The sequence below is a fragment of the Vicugna pacos genome, chromosome 21 (genome assembly GCF_048564905.1).
Source record: "Vicugna pacos chromosome 21, VicPac4, whole genome shotgun sequence".
NCBI classification, from domain to species: Eukaryota; Metazoa; Chordata; class Mammalia; order Artiodactyla; family Camelidae; genus Vicugna; species Vicugna pacos.
This window is the reverse complement of record NC_133007.1, coordinates 23,916,721-23,931,673: the sequence shown is the minus strand read 5'-3', so window position 1 is coordinate 23,931,673 and position 14,953 is coordinate 23,916,721. Positions and strand designations below refer to the sequence as shown.

Here is a 14,953-nt window from a genome sequence, read left to right as displayed (position 1 = left end):
TGGAAAGAGGCCGCCTGATGTGGTTGGGATGAGAGTCACCCACAAACTGAAGTCGGGGAAAGGTCCTCACCGGAGCTGGGCACAGGCACAGGGTGGGAGCAGTCTCTCCGCCAGGGAGAAGGGCAGGTCCCCCGGTGGACAAGGCCGCCTTGATCTCGGGGGTGCTGAGATGCAGCCACTGGCCTTAGTTTCTCGGCCTGGGGTGGAGTGAGGGAGGCAAGAGACTGTCTTGGGACAGGCCTGGCCTCCCTCCCCTTATGTGGCTCCTCAAGGTCTGAAGCCGTCGGCGTGTGGGAGCCTCACTGCACTGAGAGGGCTTGGGTCCTGGTAAGAAAGGCGGGGCCTGGTCCTAGGCCAGGCTCGCTATGTACTGGCTTCCAAACTTTGGGCTCATTTATTAACCTCTTTGGATCTTCAGTTTCCACATTTGTGAAATTGTTAGATAATTGTAATTATATCTGTCTCTCATAGATGAAAATGCTCTGTGAATCTGAAAGAGCTAGATAAGTTGGGGGTGTTGATGACTGGGGTATTGTTTTGGGATTAGAGATCTAGTTCTGAAAAAGCACCCGGTGTTCTGCCAGCGTGGCCTGCTAACTTGTCTGGTGAGCTCCAGGTTCCCCGCCTGTAGCTCTGTCCTCTTTTCTTCTCTCTAGGCTCCTCCTCCCCTCCGAAATCCTGAGCAGATTGTTTACCCAGAGAGCTCTCACACAGGGAGCGCTCACAGGAGGTGCAAGGACATGGGAGCTGAAAAATATGGGCCTTGCTTCTCATCCCCCTGAGAGTGACCAGGGGGCGAGCTGCCCACGTGCGGACACCATACAGGAAGCTTCTGACCTCACGATTCATGGGTCACCTTTTGAGGTAATTTCTCCATTACTGGATTGGGTTGCATGAATCAAACTGGTGCTGTGTATTCTGTTGCCTGGGATGCTACGGGATGGTTTAGGGGAGCACAGAATGGACTCAGGTGACTCGCTCGAGGCCACCCAGTGGGATGGGACAGTGGCTGTGAGGTTGGGGATTTTTTTCTAGAGTCTGTTGTTAAGAGTCCAGACCCTACCCTTGATTTGATGTGTAAGTTTTTGCAGGTCACGTTGTCCGTCATGGTCTCAAGTTTCACATCCATATAGTGGGTTTAACAGGCAGTTCCCCGACTACCTTAAGTGCATGGTCACGGGGCTAGTCCTGGGGGTCCAGCCTTGGAGTCTGGGCAGCTGGGAGGAAGCCTCAGTGGGGAGGAGAAGGGGGCACTGCCCAGAAGTGAGGTAGATGGTGCTACTCCCACAGGGTGTGGGCCAAGAGTTCTCAGGTGCTGGGGGGTACTGAGTCTGGGGAGAGGCGGCCAGAGCCTGAGTGAGCCTCAGGGGGTGGGGTGAGTCTGACAGCTGAGGCCGTGCCCGGAGACCTGTGTGGATGTCTGTTGCGGCCCCTCTGTGACAGCAGGAGCAGGGCTGGCAGAGGCTTGAAGGGAAATGCTGGGTGGGCTGCAGACCGGGGCTTAGTTTGTGTGTATGGGGAGGACTACTGACGGGTGTGGCCGCCGGGAAAGCTGTGCGGGTACAAGCCATGGGAAGTGTCTGTATTTGCATAGGAGACGCGGGGAGCTGACTCCTCCCCCCCGAGCTCTGTTCTTTTGCTCACAGCTTCTGGTTTAGGCAACTGACAGCTGAGTTTGTGGAAAATCAAAATCTGACTCATTATTTAGTATAAAGACAGAGGAGGAGACAGGCCCTGATGCAGGGGAGGCCTAGCTCCCCCGGGCTGAAATGGTGTGACTTCTGAGCAGAGCCCAAGGCTGGCACTGATGGGCAGGGCTGCAGGGGGCAGAGCTGGCGCCCAGGGAAGCAGGTAAGGGGATTCCAGTGAGTGCTAGTGTGGGGAGTGTGAGACGTCACCCTCTCCAGCACAGGGCCAGGCATATCCCGGGGTGAGGTGGTTTATACATTGATTCTGCATTTGTTTCTTGAGGGCCTGCGGCAGGAGCTGGGGATAACATGAAGAGTCTGAGTGGGTGGCTGTAGGCTGGTGGGCTGTTGACACAGACCTAGCACGCTAGCTCCGCCCTGGGGGTGGGAAGAGCCTGAGTGCTCCGAGTAAACTTGTCCTCCTCTTCGTCCCTGCCTCCTGGATGTTTCCTCCGCAGCTGAGCAGACTGACGGGCGGCACTGATGGAGCCCTGCTCAGAAGACGCGCTTCTCCGCAGGGCCTCCTGGCTCCTGGGGCTCGCCAGCCTCCTCCTCAGTGAGTGGCCGGGGCTCCGGGAGGGAGGGCTTTGGGGTGGAACAGGGAGGCAGGGTCTCCTTTCCGTGTCTGGTGTCTTTCACGAACAAAAAGACAAAACAGCTCTGTTATAATTTGGCAAATGTAGTGTGTTTGGTTTACAGCCCCGGGATGAACTATAGAACAAAATGGCCTTTTGCTTGTGGCGAGGCCGGGACCTCTGACCTACCACTGCCTGGGCTGCACTTAGGGAACCATTTCCAGGGAGATGAGGCCGCTTCTGCTGCAAGAACAGGGAAGCCAGGAGCTGCCAGGAGCTGCCTGCCTGGAGCTGCCTGGGGAGAGGGGTGGCGACAGAGAAGCCGGCTCCTGGGGACAGAGGGGTGGGATGAGAGTTTCCCTGCTCTGGACTCAGAGGGGACCTAACAGCCTCTGCAGCTTCCTGTGGAGTTGGGGGCCAACTAGAACCCCGGGTCTGAGCTAGAGGAAGCAATTCTAACGTGAGTTTCTTGAGCAATATTCAGAAGGCTGAATACAATGAAATTCTTCTTTCATAAAAGGAACAGCAGCCTCTAACATTTTCGGGTGTCTGTAAACCCACATGTTGTAAGAATATGGAGAAACCGAGAAAGGAATAGTAGACTGTTAGTGTGGGCAGGCAGCGGGAAGTAGGGACAATCAGAAGTTAAACAAAAAGGGAACTGAAGAAAAGACTATCTTGAAAAGCAGACATGTTTATGACTTTATCAGAGGTTATATGTTTACAACAAAGTAAGTAAAAACCAGTGAGGAAATAATAAGGCCTAGTGAATCATGAACTCTGAAGGAAGCTTGGAAAGCTTTTAATGTTTTAATTTTTTTATTTTATTATCCCAGCCACTATATGAACGTGCAGGAGTTCTATGAAATTTAATGGACTAGAGGGCACCTGTAAACAGATTTTTTGAAATAACAATGAGCTTTGCAGAACATTACCCTCTATAACTAGGTAACTTTTTGTCAACAGTAAAGTGCAGGCTTTCTCTTTTCTTCATTTTATTTAACTGAAAAATATGTGGTATTATTTAGAGTTTTCTCCTCAACCTCTGGTGTTGGAAGAATACATAGGGCAAAGAGAGAGAGCGAGAGACAGAATGAGAGGGAGAGAGAGAAATAGAATTTTAAGTTGGTTTATGAGCATGCACTTCCCCTTTCCCAGGAGAGGAAGTTGGAGGATAAGCACCAGGACCTGGGCGGGACGGAGGGGACAGCTCCTGCAGGGGAGGAGCGCTGGCTGGGAGACAGGAGACCCGGAAGTCAGGTCTGGCTCTGCACTGTGTGACCAGGACAAGCTCACCTCCCAGGGAGCTGCCTCCTCTGGGACAGGAGGGGCCTGGGCTGTCCCCCTCTAAGTCCTCTCCCAGCTGGGACGTCCTGGGATTCGGTGCCTCCACCCAGACGGGACTTTCCTGTGGGTGCTTCAAGGCCTCTGCTCTGTCTCTTCATCCTGTCCTGTCCTCTTTCTGTGTCCTGACAGGGACTGGCATGTGATGAGTCCGTGTAGGGCAACTTCAAAGAGCAGATTCTCGTCATCCCTGTGGTCACTTCTCAGCCCTCCAAGAAGGGAGGGAGTGCTCTTCTTCAAGCCTCTTCTTTGGAACCCGGCCCGGCCCTCTGTTTTCTCTGCATCTGCTCCTGTAGACCTCCTAGTGAAATGAAGGACACCACCTATCTTCCCACAGCCTGTGGAAACCTTCTTTGCAAGCCACGCGCAGGAAAGCATGTTAAGGCGGCGTTAAGCCTACTATGAGGACCCCAGTCCTGACTGGGGTGAAGGCCCGACCCAGCAGAGGGGATGCTTGATTAAGTGAGTTAGTGACTAAATGAGTACAAGGAAATACCAGAAATACTTGCACATGTGAATACTGGCCTGAGCTAGTCTCTGCTTCCGGCGAGAGCCAGGAGTGGGCAGGAGGACAGCAGGAGGGAGGCGGGCTCGATATGGGGAGAATTTACTGATTTGGAGAATACACTGATTTGGCCCCTGGAAGGCAGCAGCCAACCCGGGCAGGTCCTGACCTGATGAGAGAAGCAGATTGCTGTTCCCTTCAGGATAAGTCATTCTGTGGCCCTTTCCCTTGTTCTGTTCTGACCTACTCTGGCTCCCAGGAAGGACAGGTCAGAGGGTATCAGGTCCCCTGCAGCCTGTGTCTGAAGAGGGAGGACAGGCTTAGGAGGAGGCAGCCCTGAAGGTTGTACCCATGGTCACGCTCTGCATGAGAGTGACTGAGGACCGCCCACTGTGGCCGCTTGGGGACTGGATGGGGAAGAGCTGTCTTGGTGGCAGGGACAGCAGAGCTCACTACAGGATTGCGTGCTCCACATACTCTAGTCCCTGGCAGCTAGCTAGGGCCTTGTGATCATGCTGGCCAAACAACATGAGCAGAGATCACACTACTTCTGGGTGGATGTGGTGAAACCCCATGTGTGATTCTCTTGTTTTCCTTCCTCGCTGTGGGGCTGGGAGCCTGTGAAGACGCTGTGGGTTCCATGGGTGCAGCTACCAGATGGTGGAGCCTTCACTGTGTGTGACAGGATCCCCTCCTCACTCTCTCATGGGACTTGTGGTGAGGGATGTAAACTCCCCTGTTCTAAGACCCTGAGGTATTGCTACTCTTTGTTACACAGCAGAGTCTAGCCTGTCCCGACTACTACACTGCCTGGAAGGGGCGGGGAAAGGAGCAGCTTTTATATTTGGATGAGGTGTCTATTGTTGTGTAACCTATCACCCCAAAACTAAATGCCTTAAACACCACCAAGTACAGGCTCACACTTTCTGTGGGTCAGGGCCCAGGGCCCAGGGCCCAGGGGTGCTTCAGCTGGGTCCTCTGGCTCAGGGTCTCTCAGACTGAAATCAAGGTCTTGGCTGGGGCTACAATCAGCTCCAGGCTCAACTGGGCAAGATCTGCTTCTAAGCTCCCTCGTGTGATTGCTGATGGGAGGCAGTTCCTGTGGCTGTTGGACTGAGGGCTCCAGTTCCTCCCTGGATGTTGGCCGGAGGCTGCCCTTGGTCCCTCCTCACATGGGCCTCTTCATAGGGAAGCTGACAACATGGCAGCTGGATTCCTCAGAGTGAGCAAGAGAGAGTGAAGGAGAGAGAGAGAGAGTGGGAGCAGGAGGGAAGTCAGAGGCTTGTATAACCTGGTGTCACTGAGTGACATCCATCACGTTTGCTGTGAGCAAGTCATTAGGTGCAGCCCACATTCCAGGGAGGGGGTCACACAAGGATGTGGACACGAGGCGAGGGTATCTTTGGGAGACAAGTAAGAAGTTCCTTCTACAATTATGCATTTAGTGCTAACAGAAAGTCTGCTAGGTAACCACGAGTAACCTATTCCAGATCACACTTTACTAGAACTACCAGGACTTAATTCCAGAACTTTTTCAAATGTATTATCCTTGGCTGCCTCTGGAGAATCTAGGGAGTTACTAAGGATTTCATTTAAAATGTGGATTCTGTAGTTCTCCTTCATTTTTGATGCGAAAACACTCACGCTTCCTGTTCGCAATGCCCTAGGTGTCTGCAGCACTGGGGCCAAGAGTCCTGGAGCACATGGTACTGGAGCCCACGTTCCTCTGAAGAAGATCCGAGGAGCTTCTGTGTTGTTTCATGTGACAAAGGAGCCAGGAGCTAAGCTGGAGGAGGTCTCGTGGGGCTTTGGCCCTGAGTCAAACTACAGAGTCCTGCTGAAAGTCCGTCCTGGGACAGATGCTCCAACCTGGATCAGCCTCCAGGACAAGTACCAGCAGAGGGTCCATGTGCCCAACATGACGTCCCTGAAGATTGAGAACCTGACATCTGAGGACAGTGGGCAGTACCGGGCTCGCATCAGCTTTGCTGGAGGAATAGAACGTACCCAGGTTTTCCCCCTCATTATCTACGGTACGTGACACCCCCCACCCCATCCCATAGCTCACTTCCTTCTTTTGTCACATAGGAGTGTCACATAGGTCTCATTTTGCAGGATTCCTTCCAGACAGCAGCCTTCAGACTTTATTTTACTGTTTAAAATTAGGGTCAGTGGGTTCACAAGAAATGGAGAGCAGAACTGAGATTCGCACCAAGGATAACATCACTTCAGTGTTTTGGGAGAGGAGTGTGAAAATCTAGGGAAGTGACATTGCCACATTATTGTTCTTCATAGGTCTAAATCTGCTTAGTTTGTGTATTCATCGTCTGTTGCTGCTATAACAAATTGCTGTAATTTAGAGGCTTAAAACAACGCAAATTGACTATTTTACTGTGCTGTAGGTCAGAAGTCAGACATGGGTCTCACTGGATCAAAATCAAGGTGTTGGCAGGGCTGTGTTCCTTTCTAGAGGTTCCAGAATGAGATTCATTTATTTGCATTTTCCACCTGCTAGTGGCTGCTTACATTCCATGGCTCGAGACCACTTTCCTCCACCTTCAAACCTGGCAATAGTGGGACCAGTCCTCCTCACTTTGTATCCCTCTGACTTCCTCCTCTTCTTCCTCCTTCCATGTGATTACGTTGGTCCCATCCAGATAATTGAAACAGTCTCCTTATTTTAAAGTCCGCTCATTAGCAACCTTAATCCCATGTTACCTTAATGCCACTTTGCCAAGTAATCTAACATATTCACAGGTTCTGAGGATTGGATGTGGACAAATCTGGGGCGACTAGTCATCTACACAGTTCAGAAATCCATGTGTAGTTAGTTCAGCTGCCCTCTCTCCTTTTATTCAGCACCAGCCCAAGGCCAGCCTCACTTACAGACTCCACAAATCCAGCTCAAAAAGCCTCAATAGATGAAGGGAGAATCTTATGATGCAACACTTTCTAAGAACCTCACTTAGCCAGCACTTTCTTTCCTTAAGTTTCCTGTCTGCATGGGAAGATATCTGCTATGAGAGAGTGGCTTTTGCAGCAATGATTCCCATGTGATTTTCTTTCCTTCCTTCCTTCCTTCCTTCCTTCCTTCCTTCCTTCCTTCCTTCCTTCCTTCCTTTCTTTCTTTTTCTTTCTTTCTTTCTTTTTCTTTCTTTCTTTCTTTCTTTCTTTCTTTCTTTCTTTCTTTCTTTCTTTCTTTCTTTCTTTCTTTCTTTCTTTCTTTCTTTCCTTCTTTCTTTCTTTCTTTCTTTCTTTCTTTCTTTCTTTCTTTCTTTCTTTCTTTCTTTCTTTCTTTCTTTCTTTCCTTCTTTCTTTCCTTTTCTTTCTTTCCTTTTCTTTCTTTCTTTCTTCTTTCCATTTTTAAATTGAGTTATAGTCATTTTACAATGTTGTGTCAAATTCCAGTGTAGAGCACAATTTTTCAGTTATACACGAACATACATATATTCATTGTCACTTTTTTTTTTTGCTGTGAGCTACCATAAGATCTTGTATCTATTTCCCTGTACTATACAGTATAATCTTGTTTATCTATTCTGCATATGCCTGTCAGTATCTACAAATTTTGAACTCCCAGTCTGTCCCTTCCCACCCCACCGCCCGCTTGGCAACCATGTGATTTCTAAGACCAGCTTATCAGTATGTCACGTCTTTTCCTGTGTGGACCTCAAGTTTAACTGCACGTTCTAACCAGACTCAGGCTTGTCATTCCTAGCTGCTGCCACTGCCTCTCCTGCAAATGTGTCCGCTGGGGAGCCTGGGACATCTCTCTGGGCTCCCAGACGTGGCCAGATGTCCTTTTTCCCTATGGGCCATGCAAGGCCAGGCATTATCTGAGCAGGAGAAGAGGGCAAGGGCCCTGACCCAGGACTGGTCCTTCTGTCCCAGACTCCTTCCTCTCCCAGGAGAAACCCCACTTTCTTAGAAATAAAGGGCCTTGGGTAGGTGGGATCCGGGCTTTATTTTCTTGTTGGAGATTTTTAAGGCTTGCTCAGTCTCGTGAAATCAAATAGGGCTTAAGTCAGTGGCTTCCTTCTTTATTGTCACTTGCTGTACGTTAAATATTGAGAAAGTTGTGTTTTATCTGTGAAATGCACTCGCCATCATTAAAGGGAGGATGCTCTGGTGTCCATAAGATAAAGAATCAGGACGTGCAGATGTAACTCTTTCTACTCATGTGAGGCTCCACCCTTCTGTCTCTCTTACCGCAGAGGCCGTGCCCCTCCCACAGATCTTGCCGGGGTCACCATCCATTGCAGCAGGCTGGTGCAATGTCACCCTGGAGTGCAGGGCCTCAGAGGACACAGAGGACCTGAATGTGACCTGGGAGAGCAGGGGCCTGGAACACAGAGTGACACCAGGACCAGCCCCCAACCCCTGGACCCTGGCTGTCAGCCTGCCCCTGAGCCAGCCTAGCCCCAGCCTCTCCTGTGTGGTCAGCAACCAGGTGGACCAGAAAACTGCCACGTTAGACCTTGGGGAAGTCTGTGCCCATGGTGAGTGCATGGGGCACTCTCAGAGGTCAGACAGCACTGGGGCGAGGGCTCTGGGCTTTTCTCCTCTCCAAGCTATAAGCACCACCTTCCACCTGATCATCCCGTACAGAGGTCTGGAAGGTACATCCAACTTGTCTCTGTTTTTCAAGGTGTCTCGCATCCATGCCCACATCTCCACCTCTTGCCCATCCTGCTCCAGGGCAGTACTTCTCCCACCCCATCCATTATCCATACTGCGGCCACTGTCATCTTTTGGAAGAGAAATCGGGTTGGGCTACTGACCTGTGTTGTCTGGAGGAGTCTGACCCAGTGACTCCCTGTAGGAGTCCAGGCTCAGAAGCTTCTCTGCCCATGTTTCTGGCCTCACCTGCACGCTTCACAGTGAGCTGCTTGCCTGGAGTTTTCAGATATGTCCTGCTATTGCAACCTTTAGCCTCTGGAAATGCTGTTTCCTCCACCATCATTCCTCCTGCCCTTGGCCTTTGCGTCCTGACTTACTTTTATGGAAGGATCCCCTCAGGCACTGCTTCTTCGGGGGTGTGTGAGCAGGACAGTCACAGAGCGCCCTGCGCCTGGTTGTGGTTAATACCGTGTGAACAAAGGGCGCGTCCGTCTCATGTAGCCCACGGCCTTGCAGGCGCTGCCGTTGCGCCGCCCTCGGGCATCACTCCCTTAAGAGGCAGCCTGTGGCTACCCCACACTGAGTAGCTGTGCTCTGTTTATAGATTTGTCTGGATCACCTTGTGGACAGGGGCCATGTCTTGTTCTCTTGTGAATCTGCGTCCCAAGCAGAGCTTCTGGCAAAGTTTGCTCACAGTTGCTGTTTCAGTGAATGCATGAATGACCTGGTACCCTGTGTGCAGTCTCGCCCCTCTAACCCATCCTCCACGAGCTGCTGGGGGGATCTGATGTGTCAGCATCACTTAAAATCCCATGTTACCCACCCCACCCCGGGCCCCATCCTGGAGCCTTAGATACAGCTCAGCACTCAGCATGACCCACAAGACCCTTTGGAAAGAGACTCCTTCCTCCCTCTGATCCTCCTTGCCCAGCTCCTCCCTGCCCTGTCCCCGCTCCCTGCTGCAGCAGGGTGTTGGCCACTCCCGGGGCTGGTGATTCCACACAACCATTCTCTGAATGTGGTGCTCCTCCTTCCGGGAATGCTGTGTCCACCCTGAATATCTGTGAAACTCCTACTCCTCCCTCGAGACTCAGTTTACGCATCACTTCCTCTGGGAGGCCCTCCCTGAAGACGTGTACAAGTTGTAATCCTCTATTGCACTGCAATGCCCTTGGCTGGCAGACTTTGATATTTTCTCAGTCATCCTTCTGGGTGGCCACGTCTTGTTCATCTCAGTATCCCTAGAATCAAGCAGGAGCTCAGGACGCGGTTGAATGAATAAACCTTCCCTGCTCCTCCCTCTTCAGCTTCTGAACCAGGACCCTTGAGACTCCTTCACCTGCTCTCCCTCTCTGTCCCCTTGGCAATGGGTATCTCAAGTTCTACCTTTCCTTTACCTTTCTTCACTCTCTCTGTTTGAGGAAAACAGATTCACATGGACAGGTCAGGGCTAACCTCCTGCCAGGCATCCTAGGAGCCACTGTGGCTGTGCTGCTGATCCTCGGAGGTGGACTGTGTCTTTGGAAGACACAAAAGAAGAAGGAGAAGATGAAGACTAGAAAAGGCAAGTTGCATTTGCCCCTCCTGACTCAGATGCCTCCCTCCCCCACTGGACCCTTGGTTCCTCTCCTGTACTTTGCTGCTCAGGGAAGATCTCAGCACAGGGGATGGTGGGTGTGACCATGGCCTTTGGATCATAGCTTTGGTGGAAGGTACAGATATTCAAACCCCAGGCTCAAGCTTCACTTTGTGTATGACTCGGGTACAGAATTGCAGGAGGACCACAGGGACCATGATGGTGGCATCGAGTATGCAGAGCTGAGCCAGTCGGAATCTCCAGAGGGCACATGCAAGGTGAGAGCTGGGAGCTGTGTCCAGCCTGGACCTTTCTGGATCTCTCCATGTCTCGGTCTGGGCCTGTCAAGCCTAGTCATCTGCCTTTCCTGGCCCCACTGTGTCCAACTTTTTCAGGACAGTCAATGGTATTTGCTAAGAAAATGTATAACTGGGGTCAGTGTAGCACTGGGCACGTTGGCCAAATTCACATGCAGTTCATGTCAGCAGCACTGATTTCATGTGATCCCTCTGGGGCATCCCTCAGCTGTTCTAGGAACCCTCTGTCTTGCATTCCTAGGTTATGAGTGAACAACATCTCGGAGAAAACGAGGCCCTCAATACTGTCTACAGTGAGGTCCACAAGCCAGGTAGGCCATGAAGATAATTTAATTGGAGGAAGCAGAAGACTCAGCACTCTTAGGACTCCTCCACTCTGAGCTTGATCCTTGCTGACACCTGCCTCCTCCAGCTCTGGTCCAGCTCCAGCTGCCCCTGGTCTGTGTTCTCTGATCCTCCTGCCCTCAACTGTCTGGGCACACGTGGCCCTGTCACTTCTTCTGTCACCTCCCTCAGCTGCTCTCCCACTCAGGATCCTCACACCTGTAGGACAAGTGCTCTTTCTCCATCATTGACTCAGCTCCTGACCCGTCTCCTCCTGATGCTTCCCAAAGAAGACCTCCCTGACTGTGCATGTGTTCATCCCCACAGCCTCTGCCGTGTGGCTGGTGTACATCCTTCTGAGAAACCAAGTGTAGAGGTGTTGGCCATGCCATAGAGGAGGGGGTTATGGCCTAGTGCTGGATGCTGAGTTGGTGGTCCATGGAGGCAGCGTGGGCAGGTGGGAGCCCACAAAAGACTATCCTTCTGTCCCTTCCAGCTCTGTTGGCCTCAGACCCTAGACCAGCCTCCTCTTTGCTCACTCACATCTCTCCTCCCAGAATGACAGTTCCCTCTCCCTGCTCCTTGCTCTCATTTCTGCCTGTTGAAATCCTGCCATGCTGACCAAAGTACCCTTCCAAACCATGCATCCTGCGGAGCTTGTCTTGTTCCCAAAGGTTTGGAAATCGTCCCTGCCACACCTGACTTTTTCAAACACCTTGGACATAACTAAGATCCCTGCCACAGTCTGCCCTGCATTGGACATGACTCTTACCTGCAGGACTCACCTGGGGCTCCCTCAGGAGGGTTGGGGGTTTAGGAGGCCAAGACCAAGGAGACAAGAACCACTCTCTGTGAAGGATCTGGGCCACCCTTCCTCCCACTCCTACAGGGGCTCAGCAGACTGAGACCCAGAGCACAGAGGCTGCTGAAGGTCTTTCTGAAAGTGAGACCACATGGAAGGAAGGGTAGATGAGATCACCTCCCCTGACCCTGTTGGCCCAGAGACCTGAAGAGGGGGTTTCCTATCCCCCCTCCAGCCTCACATAGTCTGAGGTCCTGGTGCAGCCTGCACTGTGGTATGTGGGAGCTCCTCCTTTCCCTGGGGGGTCCTCACCTCCTCAAAGCCTCTGCCCCCTCCTTTGGGTCACAGCTGTTGGGTCAGAGATGGAATCACTCTGGTATTACAATCTGTGGTACATGGTCTGCTGGCCTGGATTCCTGGGTCTCTTGGCTCCTCTCCCAGCTTAGCAAGCTCAGCTGCTTCATCTCTGACCTCAGAAAGCAAAGTTCTGAGCTGAAGACATGAGCATTATAAAGCAATGTTATGATCCTGCTGGATGGTGCAGGGATAAGAGAGGCTCAGGGTTTCCATAACAAGGCTGTTTATAACCTCTTTCCACTCAGGCTGAACAGAAGGCTGAGAGAGAAGAAGGTGACAACTCTCACTGGCATTGCAGGTGAATAGCCTTGGCTGGGCATCAGTGCCCATCAGCCCAGAAGCAGTGTGTCAGGGAGCACTCATTCTAGGCTGTAGTTTAAAGACAAGTGGGTATTGAGGCCTCAAAGTATAAGTTGTGATCCTGTTATGCAAATACTATCATTATTCCCAGGAAACTGCAGCACTGATAAATTAATGACCTTGCTCAAAGTCACGTAACTGATAGATGATAGTGCTAGAATGGAAATCTTGGAATTGAATTCTAAAGCTCTTGCTCTCACCACTGTATACTCTACCCTTGTGATGGAGTACTACTTATGTAATAAGAAGAGTAAACTACATCTTTATGTATTTGAATAGGAACTTGTCCATGAAATATTAGATGAGTTATGACATGTGTATATAATTGTAATTATATACAGACATATGTGTATATGGGCACAAAGCAGTCTAAAAGCTGTGATTGTATTTTCATTTTCATTTGTCTCAAGGTATTTTTTAATTTCAACTTTAATTTCATCATTGACTCATTGTTTCTTTTAATAGCATGTTGTTTAATCTCCATGCTTTCCTTTTTTTCTCTATATGTATGTTCATGTATAACTGAAAAATTGTGCTCTACACTAGAATTTGACAAAACATTTTAAAATGACTATAACTCAATAAAAAATGTTAAAAAAAATGATCTAAAAGCTAAATAGGTCTAGAAGTTGACAGTGGTTACCCTCTGGGGTGTGTCTGTTCTGTATCATCGGATTCTTTATAACACTAATCAAAACAAAGATTATCTATTAAATTTCTTGGGCAGGGCAGTGACGGGATCAGAGCTGTGCTTCTGATAGATAAAGCCACACACGTGCCAACAGGAAGCTTAGCATTTTGGAAACCAGTTAACGTACTTAGGCTCATTTTCACTTTCTGTTGTGTTGATTGATGCCTTCAGGGTCTTTACTGAAATAACCCAAAAATGTCTAAATCTGTCTATATAGTACAAGCAAAGTGAAAATTTCTGTCGAATTGATCCAAATGGACACTCCCCATGAATTGCTTACAACCCAGGCTATTCACTAGATCAACTAGAGAGCTTTTAAGAAAAGGTGCTTGGACAAATTCCAATGTAGAGCACAATGTGTCTGTTATACATAAGCATACACATATTCATTATCACATTTTTTTTTTGCTATGAGCTACCACAAGATCTTGTAAATATTTCCCTTTGCTATAAAGTATAATCTTGTTTATCTATTCTACGTATGCCTGTCAGTATCTACAAATTTTGAAATCTCAGTCTGTCCCTTCCCACCCCCCTCCCCCTTGCCAACTATAACTCAATATAAAAATGTTTTAAAAGAGAAAAGAACAGATGCTTGGACCCTATCTTAAAACTGAAACTGGGCACCATCTATATTTTAAAAAACTCAATAGATGATTCTGATGCATAATCAAGCTTGAAAACTGAAAGCTTTGGTCTGCATGAAGTCTTCAAAAGTCTCTTCAAAAATGGGGACATACCTGGCAAAGAGAGGTTGAGAGTTTGCCAAGATGTTTCTCGGTCTGTGCTAGTACATAGGCCAGTAAATGTTGGGTGACTGAAGGAATGGGCGAATGACAACACCCTATGGGCGGGTATTACAGTTGACCCCTGAGCAGTCAAAATTCTGTGCGTAAGTTTACAACTAGCCTTCCGTATTCACAATTCCGCATTCACAGATTCAAGCAATCACGGATCATGTAGCCCTGCAGTAGTACATGCTCACTGAAAAAAAAAACACAGCATATAAGTGGACTGGTGCAGTTCCAATTTGTGTGGTTTTCAAGGTTCAACTGTACTTTGATGTGCCCACCAAGGTCTGGCATGTAGATTCTGAACCAGAACCCAGAAGCTCCATTTCATCCACTGCCCAGTGCTGATTTACCTTGGGGATGCAAAATCTTGATAATAAATGTTAAAGGACACTGATAGGCAAAACCAGAATGTTTGTTTATTTATTTACAGTGAGACGTATCCTTGATAACTGGGCTGGATATCCCTGTTAGCCTGACGAAAACATCCTCTTCTCAAAGAAAGGCAACATGGGAAACCACTGGGCTGCTTGGGGAGCCCTGAGTCAGGACAGGTGAACAGATGCTGCTGGTCTGGATTCCAATGACCATCTGGTCTAAGTCCTCCACCTCCATGGTGGGATGTACCTGCCCAGGACATGAGGTTCTCCTGCCAGCTTGACTGAGCACTTCATTTGTCTCTGTCACTCACCTCTCTTTATGCCCCATTTCTTGTTAACCATCCTTTTGATTGACATAGTCTTTCTTTGGTCATGTGCATTTGTGAGATTAAGTCTTGCCCTGGTTTCAACTGGAATCATTGTAGCTGTACTATAATCCACATATGTGTGTTTTATTTAATCTCTAAAAGTTAAAAAAAATCCCCTCAAATCCATCCTCATTTCTCTCATTTCCAAATTGTAGTAGAGAATGTGGAGTGTGAAGACACCCCCTCAATACACCACATACCACCAGCTGAGTTACCAAGTTGCTTTTGTAAACAGACCCGAAGAGTAAAGCTGTG

The 14,953-nt window shown here is 49.5% G+C and overlaps 1 protein-coding gene across 3 annotated transcripts; it reads left to right on the top strand.

Annotated features, from left to right (window-relative positions):
* Positions 1-678: 678 nt before the first annotated feature.
* On the top strand, positions 679-13,637 carry LOC107035155 (SLAM family member 9-like). 3 transcript variants are annotated; one of them, XM_015252275.3, is made up of 8 exons: positions 679-864; positions 2,147-2,244; positions 5,780-6,145; positions 8,327-8,611; positions 10,162-10,296; positions 10,501-10,586; positions 10,867-10,936; positions 12,354-13,637. In XM_015252275.3, the coding sequence occupies exons 2-8, from the start codon at positions 2,172-2,174 to the stop codon at positions 12,356-12,358; spliced, it is 1,020 nt and encodes a 339-aa protein (XP_015107761.2). In that variant the 5' UTR covers positions 679-864; positions 2,147-2,171; the 3' UTR covers positions 12,359-13,637. The 3 variants fall into 3 exon arrangements, with proteins under 3 accessions (XP_015107761.2, XP_072802423.1, XP_072802424.1); XM_072946322.1 differs by having other exon boundaries at positions 680-864; positions 10,867-13,637; XM_072946323.1 differs by lacking the exon at positions 679-864 and adding an exon at positions 902-1,851 and having other exon boundaries at positions 10,867-13,637.
* Positions 13,638-14,953: the final 1,316 nt, after the last annotated feature.